This window comes from Stegostoma tigrinum, chromosome 9 (assembly GCF_030684315.1).
Source record: "Stegostoma tigrinum isolate sSteTig4 chromosome 9, sSteTig4.hap1, whole genome shotgun sequence".
Taxonomy (NCBI): Eukaryota; Metazoa; Chordata; class Chondrichthyes; order Orectolobiformes; family Stegostomatidae; genus Stegostoma; species Stegostoma tigrinum.
In genome coordinates this window covers 83,644,753-83,663,405 of record NC_081362.1, presented here as the reverse complement: position 1 = coordinate 83,663,405, position 18,653 = coordinate 83,644,753, and the positions used below count along the sequence as shown (strand labels likewise).

At 41.8% G+C, this 18,653-nt stretch overlaps 1 protein-coding gene across 15 annotated transcripts in view; it reads left to right on the top strand.

Moving 5' to 3' along the window:
• The window catches only part of cep170aa (centrosomal protein 170Aa), a 126,040-nt gene that overhangs the window by 68,547 nt on the left and 38,840 nt on the right, over positions 1 to 18,653 (top strand). For 14 of the 15 annotated variants that reach the window (XM_059648705.1, XM_059648706.1, XM_059648698.1 and 11 more), the window contains 2 exons: positions 6,429 to 6,578; positions 18,010 to 18,118. In XM_059648705.1, coding sequence (XP_059504688.1) covers positions 6,429 to 6,578; positions 18,010 to 18,118 — 259 coding nt within the window. The remainder of the gene's footprint in view (positions 1 to 6,428; positions 6,579 to 18,009; positions 18,119 to 18,653) is intronic. The other variant, XM_059648707.1, reaches the window with a different exon arrangement.

Sequence of the window (18,653 nt, the reverse complement as noted above, 5' to 3'; positions counted from 1 at the left end):
CGCTCCCCCGACCATGTCTCCCCCATTTCCCACACTTCATCCCTCACACCCCACCCTCGCAATAACCGCACCAAGAGAATGCCCCTAGTCCTCACATACCATCCTACCAAACTCTGGGTACAATACACCATCCTCCGACACTTCCGTCATCTACAGTCTGACCCCACCACCAAAGACATTTTTCCCACCCCACCCTTGTCTGCCTTCCGGAGAGACCACTTTTTCCGCGACTCCCTTGTCCGCCCCACATTCCCTTCCAACCCCGCCACACCCGGCACTTTTCCCTGCAACCGCAGGAAGTGCTACACCTGCCCCCACACCACCTCCCTCACCCCCATCCCAGGCCCAAGATGACTTTCCGCTTCAAGCAGATGTTCACCTGCACATCCGCCAATGTGGTATACTGCATCCGCTGTACACAGTGTGGCTACCTCTACATTTTGGAAACCAAATGGAGTTTGGGGGCCACTTTGCAGAACACCTACGCTTGGTTTGCAGTCAACAACTGCACCCCCCAGTCGCGAACCATTTCAACTCCCCCCTCCCATTCCTTAGATGACATGTCCATCCTGGGCCTCTTGCAGTGCCATAATAATGCCACCCGTGGGTTGCAGGAACAGCAACATCTATTCCACTTGGGAACCCTGCAGCCCAAAGGTATCAGGTGTGGATTTCACCTGTTTCACAATCTCCCCACCCCACCCCACCCACTGCATCCCAAAACCAGCCCAGCTCGTCCCTGCCTCCCTAACCTGTTCGTCCTCTCACCTATCCCCTCCTCCCACCTCAAGCCGCACCTCCATTTCCTACCTACTAACCTCATCCTGCCCCCTTGACCTGCCCGTCCTCCCCGGACTGACCTATCCCGTCCCTACCTCCCCACCCATACTCTCCTCTCCACCTATCTTCTCCTCTATCCATCTTAGGTCCGCCACCCCCCTCTCCCTATTTATTTCAGAATCCTCTCCCCACTTCCTCCCCCTGCCCCCCTTTCTGATGAAGGGTCTCGGCCCGAAACGTCAGCTTTTGTGCTCCTGAGATGCTGCTTGGCCTGCTGTGTTCATCCAGCTCCGCACTTTGTTATCTTTGATTCTCTGCCTGTTGTTTTAGTAATCTGCATTTGATGTCCTGCTCATGGGCAGTGTTCTGAAGCATTTTCACCATGTTAGTGTTTCAGTCTAGTGTGGGGTGCTTTCCTGGCACAACATACTACATGCTGTATTCAACCAGAGATAATCTCTGTCCTGAACTATTTATTCATTTGGGAGATGTGGGTGTCATGGGCTAGGCCAGCATTTGTTGTGTATCCCTAATTGCCCTATCAAAGGTGGCACTGAGCTGCTTGCTAGATTAGCTGCAGCTTTGGGGTGTAATAACATTCATAAGGTTGTAAAGGTGGGAATTCTTGGAATTTAACCTAGTGACATTGAAGGAATGATCTGATATGTTTCCGGTTGTCACCGGTGAAATATTTCGTAGACATTTTGACTAATTTATTACTCAAAATGTATTTACCCTGGTGCTCTTTCTGTATTAGACAAACAAAGAACTGCGGTTCAAACTTAGTTGTATTAAAATGCTCACAAGTTGAAAAAAGCAACTCCTAGAAAACTTAAGTCAACTTTCCCCAATGTAAGCTGACTGCCTGAAAAACACACACTCTATCTCCTGCTCTAGTAAACCTGTTTGGGCTGCTGGATACAGTTCACTGAGCTCCATTGACACTGCTTCTGAGGCTCTCTTAGTACAACGGTGGTCCTTGCACAGAGTCTTTGCTAGTTGAGTCATCACTGAGGGAGTGGCCACCAGGTGTCCTTTCTTATCCCTCCTTTGAGTCCTTCTGGAATGCTCTGTGACTTCAGCCAGTGGAGTCACAGAACAGTGGATTAGTGAGTTTTTAGACCAGGCCATCCTAAGTGTATTGATCCTCCTTCCAAGATATGATTATTCCATTGTGTCAAGGGATCTAGCTGAACATGGGGAATACACAAACCTAAAGTCTCCCCCTATTGTTCTTGCCGAGTACCACTTAATGAGCTTTGAACACACCCCCCTGTTCAATTTGCAAGATATATTTTGGGCTGGTCCTTGTTTACCTTTTGATCTGTGTTAACTATTTAACCTCTTTGCATTTCATCAGCTCTTGCTTGCGGAAATGTTTAGCCAGATGGGCCTAGTTGCTTTGACTGTTGACCACTTGCATACAGAATTTAGGGTGGTGTGCAGCTTGAAGGGCAACTTCCCATGTAACTGTTGCCTTTTCGCCCTCTGCAAATTTTGCAGGTTTGGAAGATGCTGCCAAAGAAGCTTGGGTTAGTTACTGCATTGCATCTTGTAGGTGGAGCCTACTGCTTCCACTGTATCTCTGTGATGAAGAGAGTCAGTGTTGAAGCTAGTAGATGGATTGCCAGTCAAATAAAGTTTGCTTTGTCTTGAGCTGTACCTATCCAAGCAAGCGGGAGCATATTTCATTACAGTCCTGACTTTTGTCTTCTAGGTAGTGGACAGGTTTTTAGGAGAACAGAAGTGAGTTATTTGTTGCACATTTCCTAATCTTTTGATCTACTATTGAATGCCCTGAGGAACACCGGAAGGATTGTTCATGGACTAAGGTGATTTCAACAACAGCAGCAAATATCTTTTGTCAAAGGTTGGACTGTAACCACTGAAGAGTCACTGCTGCCTACCACGCACCCCTCCCACCCATCCCACCGACCCCTAGAGTTCAGCTGCAGTACTCTAAATTGTACCAAAAAGGTAATGAGGTTCGGAACTGATGAGCCCAAACTGAGCATCATTGAATAGGTATTCCTGACCAATTACTGCTTGATTGCAATGATACTTTTCATTACTAGTGTTTAAGAATAGATTGAGTTTAGTAATTGGCCTGGTTAGATTGACTGACTTTGTCTACAGGATATATCTGGGCTATTTTCTACACTCATGTAGATGCTAGTACTGTAGCTATACAGGATCGGCTTGTTTAGGGGCACAGCAAGTTATGGAGGCCGAGTCTTCAGTAGCATTGCTGGAATGCTGTCAGGGCTCACAGCCTTACCAGTATCCAGTGGTTTCTTGTGGAATAAATCATTTTAGTTGAAGACTGACATTGTAGGAGACTTCAGGAGGAGTTCAAGATGCACCATTCACTCTGAAGTTCTGGCTGAAGATAGATGGAAGTGTTTCACTTTTGACTTTTGTACTGATGTGTTGGTTCCCCATCATTGAGATTGGGGATATTTATGAAAACACATCCTCCTATTAGTTGATTCATTGTTCACTGTCATTCACAACTGAATGTGGCAGGACTGCAGGGCTTTGAAATGATCTGTTGGTAGGGCAAAATGATCACACAATCTATTAGTTGCTGCTTCTGCTGTTTGGTACTCAGTAATCTTGTTTTGTAGCTTCACCACGTTGACACCTCATTTTTAGGTATTCCTGTTGCTGCTGCTGGAAGTAGCTTCTGTACTCGCTCATCTTTTTTTTGAATCAAGGTTGATCTCTGGGTTGATGGTAGTATAGAGCAGGAAATGTGTCAGACCATAAGGTTATAGCTTGTGATTGAGTCCAATTTTGCTACTCTTGATGGCCCACAGCATCTTTCACTTGCTAGATCTATTGTTTGTGCCATTTAAGTGATGCTGCATAAGCTTCATTGTAAAACAGACTTTTGTCTCCAAGGACTGCACGGTGGTCACTTCTGCAGCAAGTAGAATAGCGAGAATGAGGTCAAATAAGTTTTCCCCTTCTCGTTCTCTATTCATTTGCAAATACTCACTCTCTGAGAACTGTTCTTTTGGACTCAACCAGGGGAATTAAACATTTGGGTCAGAGCCCCTGGGCTGCCCACAAATTTGGAATACCTGAGTTCCAGTTACCAAAGCAAATCATCTTCACCCAGCTCAAAAAAGGTACTCAAGCAAGAGGACGACAATGGAAGGGTTTCAAATATGCTTGACACGTTTCCCTCGAAGTACAATGAATATCTGAGTGGGAGACTGTTGTTCAGAAGCAACCAACTTCAGAAGAAACTCCTGTTTGATTGGACTGAATTCTTTGAGAATTGCTGCTGGCAAGAGGAAGTACAGAAAAGGAACCAAAGAAAGGAATACCAGTTATTTTAAGGTCAAGGTCCAATTTCACCTTCCAGAACCATCTGCTAAATGTATTGCCAACTCTAGGATTGGGTTCATCAGCCATGCAAGGACCCACAACTGGTGACATGGAATTTTCTAGGTGGACAGTCATAGTCATTAGTGAGTAATTGCTGACATCAACTTACAGAATAGCTTGGGATTCTACATAATATTACCTACCTGTTTTCACATGCCTCTGGTTTGCTCTCCTAATTGCTTTCTTAGTGAATGATTTCATTGTCACATTTTACAGTGAGAAAAACAGTAAAATACAATGAAACGTTTTTCCAATGTTGCCACAATCCAGCACCATTTTGAATTGTTCTAAGAATAAGCAAAATAGCTTAGAGTCCATCACTCCTGAGCCTGCACATCAGTGATACCTGTGCCACTATCCTCACCCACCTCCACTGTCTTGTCATCATCTACCGGACCCACCAGCAGCAGTCGCTTGTCTTGCCACTGGGCCAACCTCCATCTCTCTTGTTGTGATGCTTTTCTGTCACACTTTCGCCGCCACCAGTGCCAGACCCAACCAACAACTAAGATTCCGGTACTAGGGCGCCATCTTTCACTGGGCATGCCACTGACGTCACGGCCGATTTTGATGCCAAATCCCCTGCTCACCCTGAAAAGTAAATAGGGGCTCACTTGCTGCCCCAAGTTTGGGTGGGGTCTGCTCACTGCCACCCCAAGGTCTGCACAAGGCCAGCTTGTTGCCATCAATGGTGAGTAAAGGGACATGTGTATGTTAGTAAACTTTGAAAACAAAACACAGGAAAAGAGAAAAAGGAAAAGCAGGTGGATCAGAATGGCCATATTCTGCAACCATCTTGACTCAGTGAAGTAACTCCCTGCATTTTGTGCATCAGCAGGTGCTCCAATGATTTGCTCCCTTTGTGCTTGCTGAAAGCCCCTCTTCAGGTGTGGAGTAGCTGTTGGAGACTCCCAGGTCAACTTCCTCATGACTGTTGAGTATTGTCTCCTTCTCTGGTGGGACTGGGTACTCCCAGGGATTAAGATGCTGTTTGGGTAATTATACGGTATGGTTCCAGGAGAACAAGGGGTGTCAGGTTGTTGCTAAACCAGTCTGTGGTACCGCTGTTGCATGTTAATAAGTGGGAGTTTAGAATCAACAGGATGGGTTGACAATTGCAGTTTTTAACGGTAAGATTGTTGTTGGGTCATCCACCTGGTTTCCTTGCTTAGTTTTTTAGACTTTATAGCAGTCTGTCACCAAGTGGAGGCCAAGTCATTGAGTGTATCTAAGACAGAGAGGTTCTTGAATAGTAAGAGGATCAAAAGTTATGGGAGAATGCGGTTGAGAAACACATCAGCCATGATCGAATGGTGGAGCAGATTCACTGCACCAAAAGGCCTAACTGAGCCTATGGACACAGTTGTATACCTTGCTGACTGTCCTTTTCAAAGACCTCAGTTAGGAATTAACGATGGATCTGGCATCACCTAGTGACAAGACTGAGTTAAGACAACAGATTTCCATCTCTACAAGAGATCTGCCACGGATTGGAACCCGTATCTCCAAAAGATCCAGCCTGGGCATCTGGATTACTAGTTCACTAACAGTAAGTCTGTGTGACTGCTTCAACCTAGTAGTGGACAAATGGGGAATTTGCTGGCTCATCAGTTTATAGACTGCACTGTATAATTCTGGTATTTACTATCAATGACCAGTTTTGGCTCACTAGCTCTGTGTTTCCAGTCTTATTTAGCATGATGAAAGTGCCAAAATATATGATGGGTGATGACCTTGTTTTTTGAGGTGAGAATTTGTTTCTGCGTCAGTGCTAAATGGCTCAGGCTGGCAGCTGCGTCTATCAGACTGGTCACCGTGTGTTTAGGGCTGGGAATTTTCAGGAGAAAGGATTTGGCTCTCTGATGGAAGTGGCCTCCTTTTTTCTGTAAAATAGGACTATGTCCAGTCATCTTGCTATTGTTTGGAAAATGTGGTAACAAGATATTAGATGATTGTTCAAGTGTTGTGAAAAACTAAATTTTAATGATGGAAAACTGTTTGACTCCATGTCATATTCAACTGTCTCTATTTTATTCCATTGAAATATACATGTATATAAAAATGCACAAAAACCTATCCTATCTAATCTTGCATTGGTGTAATTTTAGTAGTGTATATATTACAGTGCTAACTTAATTTATTTTGTATGTCAAACTACTTGGAACAAGGAACAGCTTCACACCCCTTATTTGTTGATCAGTTTTGTTTGTGCAGTTTATGCTTCTAATAACTTTTACTTATTCTTACAATAGGTATTTGGAATAGTAGATTCCCCCAATTACTCTGGTATAGCAAGGCCAATCATTGCTGAACAAAAGATCAAGTGGCAGCCAAATTCTACTGAACAAGCAACTGATCCAAGAAATGGAGAACTTAGTAAAGAGCTTTTGAATGACTCAGAGGTGAGTCATCTCAAGAAATATTGACAAAATGTCTAGAATTTGCATGAACATATTTGTCCCAAATCTTTCAAACATCAGAATGATCTTTAAATGCAAGGCTTTCAAGTCCTTAAGTTCCATCTGCCAGTTAGTTCAAAATCTTGCTGCATTCCTAAATGATGGAACTTCATTCAGTAAACAGCCAAGCCATTTAGTCCAGGATGTTTGCAGATATCTTCATTGTGTGCTAAATTAGCTGATACAAGTTATGTCATGTTTTTGAAGTTGAGACTGATTTTATTTGAGAAAATTCTGCTGGCTGTAATTTAGTGACCCCTGCTAAGATTGCAAGAGTGATAGTGTGTAAAATTTAAGTGCTTGGGATAGGAGTAGTCTACTGCCATGGATAGAGAACTCGGTGACAATCAGGAAACAGAGATTGAATAAATAGGTCTTTTGTTTTCAAGTGGCAAGTAGTGACTAGGGGGTGCCGCGGGGAATGGTATTTGGGCCCTGGCTATTCTATATATGTATATCAATGATTTAGATGAGGAAACTGATGAAGTACAAGGTGGATAAATGCAAGGTTATCCACTTTGGTAGTAAAAACAAAAAGACATTATTTTGACGAGTTGGCAAACGCGGGAGGACAATGAGGCTGGAGTGTATTTGTACAACAGTTGCTGAAAATAAGCATGCAGGTGAAGAAGTAAAATGGTGTATTGGCCTTAATAGCAAGAGGATTCAGTTAAAAGGATCAGGGATATTTTGCTGCAATTCTACAGGACATTAGTGAGACCCTGGAATATCGTGTGCCGTTTTGATCTCTATCGGAGGAAGAATGTTCTGATTATGGAGAGGGTGCAATGATTCCTGGGATGGCGAGACTGACTTATAAGGAGAGACTGGGTCAGTTAGGACTACATTCACTCTTCTTTTGAAGAATGTGGGTGAGGGAATCGCATAAAAATCTATAAAATTCTAACAGGACTAGACAGTGCAAACGTAGGAAGGATGTTCTCAATGAACAGAACCAGGGATCACAGGGAAATACCATTCATGATTGAAATGAGAAATATCTTCACCCGTAGAATGGTGAGCCTGTGGAATTCTCTATCACAGAGAGCATTTGAGGCCAAAACATTGAATACTTTCCAAGGAGGCATTCTTAGGGCTAAAGGGCTAAAATGGTACAGGGCAAATGTGAGAATGGGGGACTGAGTAGGATGATTAGCCATGATAATATTAAAATGGTGGAGCAAGCTTGCGATTTGAACTGGCATACTCCTCTGATATTTCTCTCTATGCTACAAGTGTGAATATGGTCAGTGAGGATAGAAATTGACTCAATTCTACCGCTAAATTCTACTTCACCACTACCATCCTTGAACCCTCAATCATCTTGTCCAGCATGCAGTTTTTAGCGAGTCAAGGTTTCTTTTTCAGTCCCTGTCAGCAAGTCAATTTCTGGCCACTAAATCAATCTCTCTCCTCAATGACTAACTGAAGCTGAAACAGCTGCTTACCTCTGATCTGCTTCTGCCCACACATCTTAAGTACCAAGCTGAACACTTGCCGAACACTTAAAATGTCCAAAGTCTGCCATTGCCTAAGCTTGTTCGCTGCCAAAATCCTCTTGTCTTACTTTTTTTCTTTAATTTCAAGACTTAACAATTCCAATGTTTTTACGGCTGCCCTCCACAAATTTATCCTTTCCCTTAAGCTGATAATTCATTTCACATGGGTGCTGACTGCCTCAGTATCTGAGGTATTGCAAATATCATTCAACACTGTGCAATAATCCATGCACATCCCCACTTCTGACCTGTTGTGTTAGAGGGAAGGTAACTTTTTTAATTCTTTCATGGAATGTGTGTCACTGCTCGGCCAGCATTTGTTGCCCATCCTTAGTTGCTTATGAAGTTGGCAGTCAATTGCCTTGCTGTACGTAGATCTACAATTCCATTAGGTAGAGAGTTCCAAGATTTTGACCCAACAACAGTGAAGGAATGGTGACCTGTTTCCAAGTCAGGACGATGAATGGCATGGTGCGAAGCTTGTAAATGATCCCAGTGAAGCCAGCTTCTTTGTCCTGGATGGTGTTAAACTCCTCGTATGTTGTTGGAGCTGGACTCATCCAGGCAAGTGGGAAGTATTCCATCGTACTCCTGACTTGTGCCTTGTAAATGGTAAACAAACTTCGGAGACATGAGATGCTCACAACAGGATTCATAGTCTCTGACCTTCTCTTGTAGTCACTGTATTTGTTTGGCTCGTCCAGTGCACTTTCTGGTTAATGGTAATGCTGAAGCTGTTGATACTGAGACTTTCACAGTGGCATTGCCATTGAATGTTAAGAGTCAATAGTTAGATTCTCTGCTGTCATCACCTATCACTTATGTGGCTTGATTGTTACATGCATCTTTATCATATCAAACCTGGATATTGTCAAGATCTTGCTGCATTTGGATGTGGACCACTTCAGTTCTTTGAAGCCATGAATGGCGCTGATCTTTGTGCAGTCAACAGTGAATGTTCCCACCTGTGACTTAATGGTAGAGGAAGGTCTTTGCTGAAGCAACTGAAGATGGTTGGACGTAGGGCACCACCCGGAGAAACTTGAGGTCTCTTGTGCCGTGGTGGAAGTCTTGTCTCTACCTCTGGTCCAGGAGGCCAAGGTTCAAGTCTTATCAGTTCCAGAGATTTGTCCTGACATTTCTGAACAGGTTGATTCAGAACCTGTTTATGCAGAGGAGCTGCTGCAGAGATGTCTTGAACAACTGGCCTCCAGCAGCAACATCCATCTTCGTTTCTGTTGGTGTGACTTCAACCAGCAGAATGTTTTCCTTGATTTCCATTGACTGTAGTTTTGCCTAAACTGTTTGATGTCCTACTCTATCAAATGTGGCCTTGATGTCAAGGCCAATCACTCTCCCATTGCTTTCTTCTCCGTTCGTTCTGTTGCTTCCAGTTTTTTTTGCCTTTTGTCTTTCTTTTAGTCCTCCTTTTAGCCATGGACCTGCACTCACTCCCCACTGAGCATTCCCTGCGCTGGGCTCGATCTCTGTGCTGCGCTCATGCCGCTGACTGCCATCCTGTCACTTCATGCGCTGGGCCCAACCTCTCAATCCCCACACCTCTGCGCTGCTGTCTTGGCTGCTGACTGCCATCCAGGCTCACCAACCATCACACCACAGGCCACCAGAGTCCCATTCTAGGCCCCCAGCCACTGCTGTTGCTGCTGCTGCCTCAACAACCAAGCTCCCTCCAGAAGGTAGGTTAAGAGAAAAAAATGAAAATAGCGAGAAAAGCAGAAAAAAATTCATTGGAGCTGATGAGCACTGGCTTAGGAGCTCTCTTCAAGTCCCAGTTCAGGATTTGCTTAAAGTTACATGAAGGTTCAGTTGGCAGTTAGGAAGGCTAATGCAATGCCAGCAATCACTTCAAGAGAGCAAGAATACTAAAGCAGGGATGTACTGCTGAGGCTCTACAATAATGTATAAACATCGGGTCAGACAGCATTTGGCGTATTGTGAGCAATCTCGGGCCTCTTGCCTAAGGAACGATTTGCTGGCGTTGAAGGGTTCCAGAGGAGATTTGCAACAATAATCCCAGGGATGAAGGGCTTGTCAAATGTGGAGCAGTTGAAGACTCTGGGCCAGTACTCAATGGTGTTTAAAAGAATGAAGCAGGATTGCGTTCAAACTTACAGAATATTAAGAGGTCTGGATAGAGTCTACATGAAGAAGTTGTTTTCACTAGTAGGAGAGATGAGGACCCAAGGAGTACAGTGTCAGAGGAAAAAAAACTGATGTGGAATTTCTTCAGCCAGCAGGAGGTTGATCTGTGGAATTCTGATAGAACTGTGAAGGCTAAGTGGGTAGCAAAACCAAGGGACAGTACGTTGGCTCAGTGGTTAGCACTGCTGCCTCACAGCACCAAGGACTTGGAGTTTGATTTCTAGCCTGCAGTATCTGTCTGTGTGGAGTTTGCACATTCACCCCATATCTGTGTGGATTTTATCCAGGTGCTCTGCTTTCCTCCCATGGTTCGATGCAGGTTAGATGATTTGGCGTGCTAAACTGCCCATAGTGTCTAGGGTGGGAAATACGGGGATAGGGTAGAGCATGGTCTGGATGGGATGCTCTGAGAAGGTCAGTGTGGGCCAGATGGACAGAATGGCCTACTTGCACATTGTAGGGTTTCTGTGATTCTTTTCCTTATTGGGTGAGTTGGCGGCATCAGTATGGCAGTGAGAGTGGGCAGCAGACTCCTGGCAGTCAGAGGAAGTAGTGGGTGTGCACCCTCCCGGTGATCGGAAACAGCAGTGGCAAGGGCATCCTCCCAGGGTCAGGCAGCAGTGGAAAAGCTCCTCTAGTGACTGGAGGTAGCAGTCACAGCAACAACTCTTCAAGATGGCGCCAACAAGACAACTCAGAAGAAGGCAGCCAGAACGGGACCCTTGGCATGGCAGCGGCCTGGTCTTGCAGCAGACTCATAAACTCCTGCTTACAGTAGGCCCAGAGCAAGAATCCTGGTATTTGAAAGGCAGCAGCAGTGTGATATGCCCAGATCTGGGGCACCTGACATCATCAAGGCAGCAGCGCAGCCAGGAACTCCTGGTTGCAGGACGAGTATAGATTCAGCTTGGGACTTGGCGTTGGCAAGTTGGGCCCAGTGGCAATGAAATGTCACTCTTTAGGTGCCAGTGCCTATAGTGATGGTTCTAGCGCTGATGGAGAAGGTGTAGCAGTATAGATGTCATGTTGCTGGTGAGCTGACTCTGGACCCATGCTGGGGGTGGTAGAACAATTGGACCCCCAGTAAAAAGAAAAATCCCTTTCTTATTTTTGACCAATCAAAATGATAGCTGAAGCTTTTTCACTGTATTTTCTTGTACAATTTACTGTAAAATGCGAATAGCAATAAATCATTCAAATTTAAACTGCAGCCATTTTGTCATTGCTGTTTTGTCTTACTTCTGTTCCCCTAGTTTCATGAATCACAGTTTAACTCTCCAATCTTGTTTATTGATTACTGTGCATTAATGTACTTTCAGTTTAGTCTGGATACCTTTGATCTGACCATTCTTCCTCTCTACACTTTCCTGAGTCACTATTTTTTATTTTTACTGTCTTGCCATTTTTAATTTCCCTTCATCTTTTTATACTTGCATATTGACAGACTATTTATCTTTTCAAGCTGCCATCTCCAATCTCCTCAACCTGTCACCAAAGCTCAAGTTGCTCTCCTTACAAGAAACTTGGTCCAAGTTCTACTCATCAGAATTCTGTCCTGCGATACAGCAGTCTCAATGCTGGAATCGGAGTCTCAGGAATCGGAGCTATTCATGTTCAAACTGTAAACCATGCATTTGTCTATCTAATATGGCAGTTCCCACACTGTCTGGCATTACAACTTTTATGTCTTACTTTAATATGGCTTGAAATCCAGGTGATTTCCTCTCTGGTCTCAAAACCGATTTTCCTTTATGTAATTGATTTTAATGTGGCATTTTCCAGCTAACTGACCAACAGTTTTTCAACTTACACTTTCCTTATTCATAACGCTGGGAGCGAGGAAGCAACACACTTTGAACTCTCCTTCATAGTTAGACTACTATTATACTGTATCTGTATTTTGTGAATCTCTGAATAAATATGCCACACAGTGCTGTGGTTTTCCTCATGATTGCTGTCTCTAGAACTGCTGTTCTTAATAGTCAGAACTGTATATGTATTGGGAGGTTTCAGACCTCCCTTTGTTTCCTCTCCCTCTCTCTGGAAGGTGGTTACCAAATTCTGCTTCACTGTGCTTCTGTAGTTCTTTTCTAGTATGTATCTACTCATGTTTTGCAAAGTACTATTGAATTTACTGCAGCAAACTTATCAGGCAGTGCATTTCCAATCGTAATGCATGTCTTAAAAAATATCTTTTGTTCTCTTGTCAATATCTTTTAAATCCGTGTCCTTCCTTGCTGATTGTATCTTTGCTGGATATTTACTCTGTTGGAATGCCAAGCATTGTGAATTAACTGTGGCTAACCAGACGAATACAGTTCACATTGTACAATTAGGTATAGTCTTGGGGGGGTTCTACTTTTGCCATGAGCTGTTTTCTTTTTATTTCTGCAAATGTTCTGTACACTCTTTTCTAAAGTTGTTGATTCCTTTAAGTTTCTTTTAGGAGTTTGGATACCTGTATTGACACTGTTCCTGAAACCATCCAGTCTGAGACTGGAATAGATCAGGGCTGGAGCCCTGGGACTTTATCTGTTTAAAAAAAAAGCACTTGCTTAATCATTGAGCTTGGAATAACTGAAACTATTTTTTTGAACAAATACATGCTACATCTTAAGTTCTTGGTCTTTGGCTCACTGTTTGTTTTACTGTTTCTTCTCTTAGATACTGCTGTATAACTTCAGCAACAAATTTTGAAATAATTTTCAAATAGAATAGACTAACAACTTGTGTTCATGACAGGCTTTAAATTGTGCTATTTATAATGGGAAGTTACAATTACTTCCATCAAAGGCCACAATGTTTCGAATGCTTAAACTTGAGGCACATTGACATTTTCTTTGTCTTTGATTTATGGTGAATTATAACTTTGTTATGTAGAGCAAATGGAATCTTTAAAATGGTTTACTGAATTTTTCAACAAGTTCTTTAACCTTTGTAATTTTCAGTTTTAAAGTATTTTTCAGTATTGCACTTTGGATTTTTTATTCATTTATAATGTAAGTTTGCAATATGCAGTCTGTAATCACACTGTTTCTTACATAGCATTTTTAATACCATTTTCATTTATGGTAATACATTTAGCTGCAGGCTGTGTTCCAAAAAGACTGAACAACAGCCTTTGCCCAATAGTATTTTTGCTTATAATGGCTAATTCATTTTTTTTCCCCAAATTGCAGGCCACCTTCCATATAGATAAACTGTCCTATTCAACTTCAGTTACATGACCAGTCTGATGTTATATGTACCACAGATTGATTATCCTTGTGTAAGATGTCAGGTCATTGTATAGATAGCTTTTTGTTCGTTTGTTTGTAATTCCTCCTTTCGAAATTCATATTCAAAGGCATGCAAAGTAGTGGATTCTCTTGGAAGAATATTAAACAGAAAAGCTAATTTTGGTTCCCTGACTGTCTAACCTTGTTGACTGCTTTCTATAAAAACAGAAAATATGGTGAATATTAGTTTAAAAAACATCTTGAAAAATGGATCACTTAGTGAATAAAACAAATGGATAATTCATACCAGAGATAATTAGGATTTACATTGAGGTATACAGGGCTTGCACTGCTTATTTCAAAGAGTCGTGGAAATGAGTGTGCTTTTAGTGGTTAGTGTGAATAATCTGCAGTGCACTAAAATTGGATACAAGCATTGTGTTATATGTTGAGTTGTGTTGTACTGTTAAATATAATCATTTGAGTTAGCATCTGCCACCACCCCAGCCAAACTTCCCTTGAAACCTGTGCTAAATCTGGACAACATTGTTAAATGACTTTTAATATTTATGTTAGTCTTCTTTTGTTTTGACATTTCCAGAAGATCATCACTGAGAAGTTTTTGAATTGTAAAATTAAGTGCATGCATTCTTTGCTCATGTTCTTGCTTGGGAGAAAAAAAATAGCCTCTCCCCATCTAGAAAGGATGGATAGACTAGATGGCTTTTTATCTTCAAATGAAAAGGCTGATGAGTGACATAATAAAAGTTCTTCACTTTCAAAACCTTCAGAATTTTTAGACACCGAGCAGCTGTTTCCACTGTTTGTGTGAAAGAGCAAAATTAGAGGCAAAACAAGATAGTCACAACGAAATTAAATGACAAGTCATAAGAAACCACCCTGCCCAGAGAGGTTGAGAATGTGGAATTTGTTATCGTGAAGTAGCCGAAGCCAGCAGTGTAGAATAAACACATTTGCAAGGAAGCTACATTAGTGTTTTGAGGAAGAGGCATATAGAAAGCTGTGCTGAATCAAGAGGTTTCAGTACAGTATAAGTGCAATCTGGGACTGTTGAATCTCATATCTTGCTTCTGAGTTACATTTTCCGTTTTAAGGATGGTCAGTTATGGTACATACTTCAGCTGGAAACAAGTATTTGTATTCCAACAGACCAAAAACTTGATTGCATTTTACTTTGTGTTTTATAATTAATTATTTTTAAAGTATAATTCTGTAATATCCTTTAAAAATTATTGAAAGCCAATTTTACTTCAGTTCACATTCTCCTACTTTTAGTAAAGGAATGGAAGAAATATAAACTAACATAATTTGGAAGAGAAGAGTTAATTTTACATTATTGTTGTTCATAATTTTGCACAAGTTGTTTCACAGCAAATAAAAGCTATAATCTGTAGCATATAGTACAAAACCTGAATATTGTTGAAAGACATGTTGCCAAGACTTGTTGTCTGATACTCAGGCCAAGCACAGGAATGCTAAAGTTCAAACAACTAACCATTTAGACTGCAGGAGGAAGGGTGCTGATTGGTTAGCATACACTGGTGGAGACACTGCCATGGCAAAAGCCACAAGGAAGGTGGCTCATTTACGTTGGCTTGAAGTAACCTACGTTCACATATAGGGACTCATCTCTGCAAAACTAAAGTATGTTCACAGAACGTGCTGGAGAAGCTTAGAGGGTGAGGAAACATCTGTGGAGGGAGAAACAGTTAATATTTTGAATCCAAGGAAGTCACATTGTTTCTATTTCACCTCCCCATCCACAGCACTTCGCTTTTTTCAAAAATGGGATATATTCAATCCTTATGTTTTTTGAATGACTTGGAATATTGGGATGCCTATAATTCTTCTTACCCTGTGGCTTTGCTTCACCCCATCAGTTGACTTGCCATTCAATCCGCATTCCCTTTCTCCTGTGGCATAAATTGTGATCAGTTGAAGTTTGGCATCCGTGTGATGAGTGTGAGACAAAAAACTTTGACAGCGTGTTTCTCTCGTCTTCAATGTTCGATAATTATTAATGGTAATCATTTTTAATAACAGCACACTCACTATGACACTCTTAGAATAGTTTGTTTTACCAAATTCTCTGATTTACCCATTTGTTGTTTGGCTGCTTCCAAACAGAGGGTGCTACGACCTCTTGGGAACTATTGGAGAGTTGAATGAACAAATTTCTTAATCTTGCAAGATCATCAGGAGTCAATTGTGCTTGTGAAATTTAACGTCATATTGTTGACTTGGAATATATTTTTAACGAAGAGCTGAAGTCTACAAATTTCAAGTGTTATTTTAATTTTTCACTTAGACCAATATTGTTTACCACAGTAACAAGGCTATAATGCAAATCAGAAAATTAGTTATCAAATCAATGTTTGACTCCTGAGCTTTATTTGGAAATAAGGCACACTTTTTCCATCTAATTTGCAAACTAATTTGAAGTAAACTATTGATAAATCATCTTAGTTTAGATGAGTGATTAGATATAAATTTGAAGCTGTTGCATCAGCATTGCAAACTTTCAACATTTATTAACTAGAAACTATATTCATAAGTATGGCAGAGAAAGACTTCGCTTGTGTCATCTTCCATCGGGTCTCCGTCCCACATGATTAGTTTCTATACATAATTAGCTCCTGAGCATGTGTGGAACATCTGTTATTGCAGTTGACCATTAACTCTATAACTACTGGTAAAGACAATGAGTGGTGAAAAAGACTTGGTTATAAGAGTTAATGACGAAGTAATGTAGATGCTAGCAATCTGAAACAAACACACGATGCTGGAGAAACTCATCAGGTCTGGCAGTATCTCTGGAAAGATAAACGGAGTTAATATTTTGAGTCTGGTATGACACTTCAGAACAAAGTATGGCTGTGTGGGAGCTAAGCCTTCAATGTTGTTAGATGTTCTGTGATGTTCCAGTCTCTTGATCTAATAATGAAGAAATGTTTTTTTTAACCCAAGTCAAAATAATAGCTGAAGTGGACTGGAGATAATGTCCCATCATGTTGCTATTTTTTACTTTAAAGTTGAAAGAGGATGAGGTCTGTTAGAGTAAAATTTTGTGAATTGTTAACGTGTCATCACATGTGAGATATAACTGAGATGGATAGAGTCCAAAAGCCATCAGTCAAATTAAGCAGTTATCTTGGATGTTGTCAATGATGTACTCAAGTATGATATGAGAATTTGGTGGCAGAGGTGTGGGAATGATAAGTTTACAGATGTTACTGATTGGGTCGTTCGTAATGAAGATGATGATCTTAGACAGATATAGATGAGTTGGTCAGAAGGGCAGATCGGTGGCAGATGGAATTCAGCCCTGGAAAATGTGAGGTGATGCACTTTCAAAGCAATAACAAAACCAAAGCATACTAAATGAATGGACAGTAAGAATCTCTGAGGAGCAAAGGTATCTTGGGAGTACTTGTCTCCAGGTCCCTGAATGTAGCAGGATAGGTTTAATAGGGTGATTAAGAAGGTATCTGGGACACTTGCCTTTCTCAGATGTGGCATAGTTTATAATGGCAGAGAGGCTGTGTTGGAGCTGTACAGAACTTTAGTTAGGCCACAGCTAGAGTACTCCGCATTGTTGGTCACCACACAGTGAGAACGGTGGGATTGCATTGGGTGGAGAGGAGATTCACCAGGATGTTGTCTGGATTAGAGCATTTTAGCAATGAAGAGAAGCTGGATAGGCTTTGGGTTTTTTTTCCCAAGAAAAGAGAAGGTTGAGGCATGTAAGGGCTATGGACAGGATAGATCAAAAGTAGTTATTTCCCATAGTTTAAGGACCAGTAAGCAAGGTGGCATAATTTGACGGTGAAGTGCAGAAAGCTTAACAGGGAAAAATGTTTTCACCTAGTGGGTGGTGAGTGTCTGAAATACACTAGACAGTTTGTAGAGGCAGGACACCTCAACCTTTTCAAAGTACGTGGATGAACACTTGAAATGTCATACTATTTAAGGCTATGCACCACATGCTGGAAAATGGGATTGGTATAAATAGGTGATTTTTCTTTTGTCAGTGTAGACTTGATTTGCTGAATGGCTCCTTCTGTACTATATGATTTTACCAACACTTGCATGAAGTGAGTCTGATGGCAAAGAAACTTTCAGCAGTCAGAAAATAAGCTATCTGTTGCAGAGTACCCTAAAATCTGTCCTGCATTTGTAGCCTTGCTGTTAATATGTCTCCAGTTTCTGGCCTGCATTGGTCTTGCAGGTTTTGATTATGGAGTTATTGCGATGGTTGCGCTGTGGAAGGACCTGGGAATGTTGCTGAACTTTCCCTCGTTCAGTGCAAATATTAGCTTGCAATTGGATGGCACATAAATTTCCAACTAATTTTCAGCCCAAAATAAGCTTAATCAGGCTTTTGTAATTGACTGCTTCTTCATTTGTTGTTTTCATGTGCTATTAGAAGTTTTCCATGTAACTGATTCTTTTATTAATGCATTTATTTTTCAGACTCAGCCTGAAGGTTCCTTTGCGCCCAGCAGCCCTAGGTGGGTATCCCAGTGGGCGCATTTAGCTGCTAATGATGTGACGCCAGCAACATTCGGTATTCATGACCGAGGTAACTACCCTCCTGACGATCCTTTGCTATGTGTCCACTTGTTAAATAATCCTGAAGATTGGCACAATAATCAGTTTTACTTTGCAGTTCTTTCGCACTTTTTTTTTGGTGAAACTTTGTCACTGAAAGACTTGATCAGTGTCGGTATGACAGGAAAAGGGGAGGTGCAATGAGACTTGGGTGTCCAAGTACACCAATCACTGAAGGTAAGCATGCAGATGCAGCAGGTGAAGAAGCCAAATGGTATGTTGCCTTTCATAGTGAAAGGATTGAAGTACAGGAACAGGATGTCTTACTGTAATTGTGCAGGGCTTTAAGACCATCCATGCAGTATTTTGCAAAAGTTTTCCTTGAATCCTAGAACCCCTATAGTATAGAAACGGGCCTTTCAGCTGGAGCACCCAAAGGAAACCCAAACATCCACCAGGAGAATGTGCAGACTCCACACAGATTTGAACCTGAATCCCTGAGGCAGCAGGGCTAACTGCTAAGCCACCTGGGGAGGATGTTCCAACTGTGGAGGGAGTGCAACAAA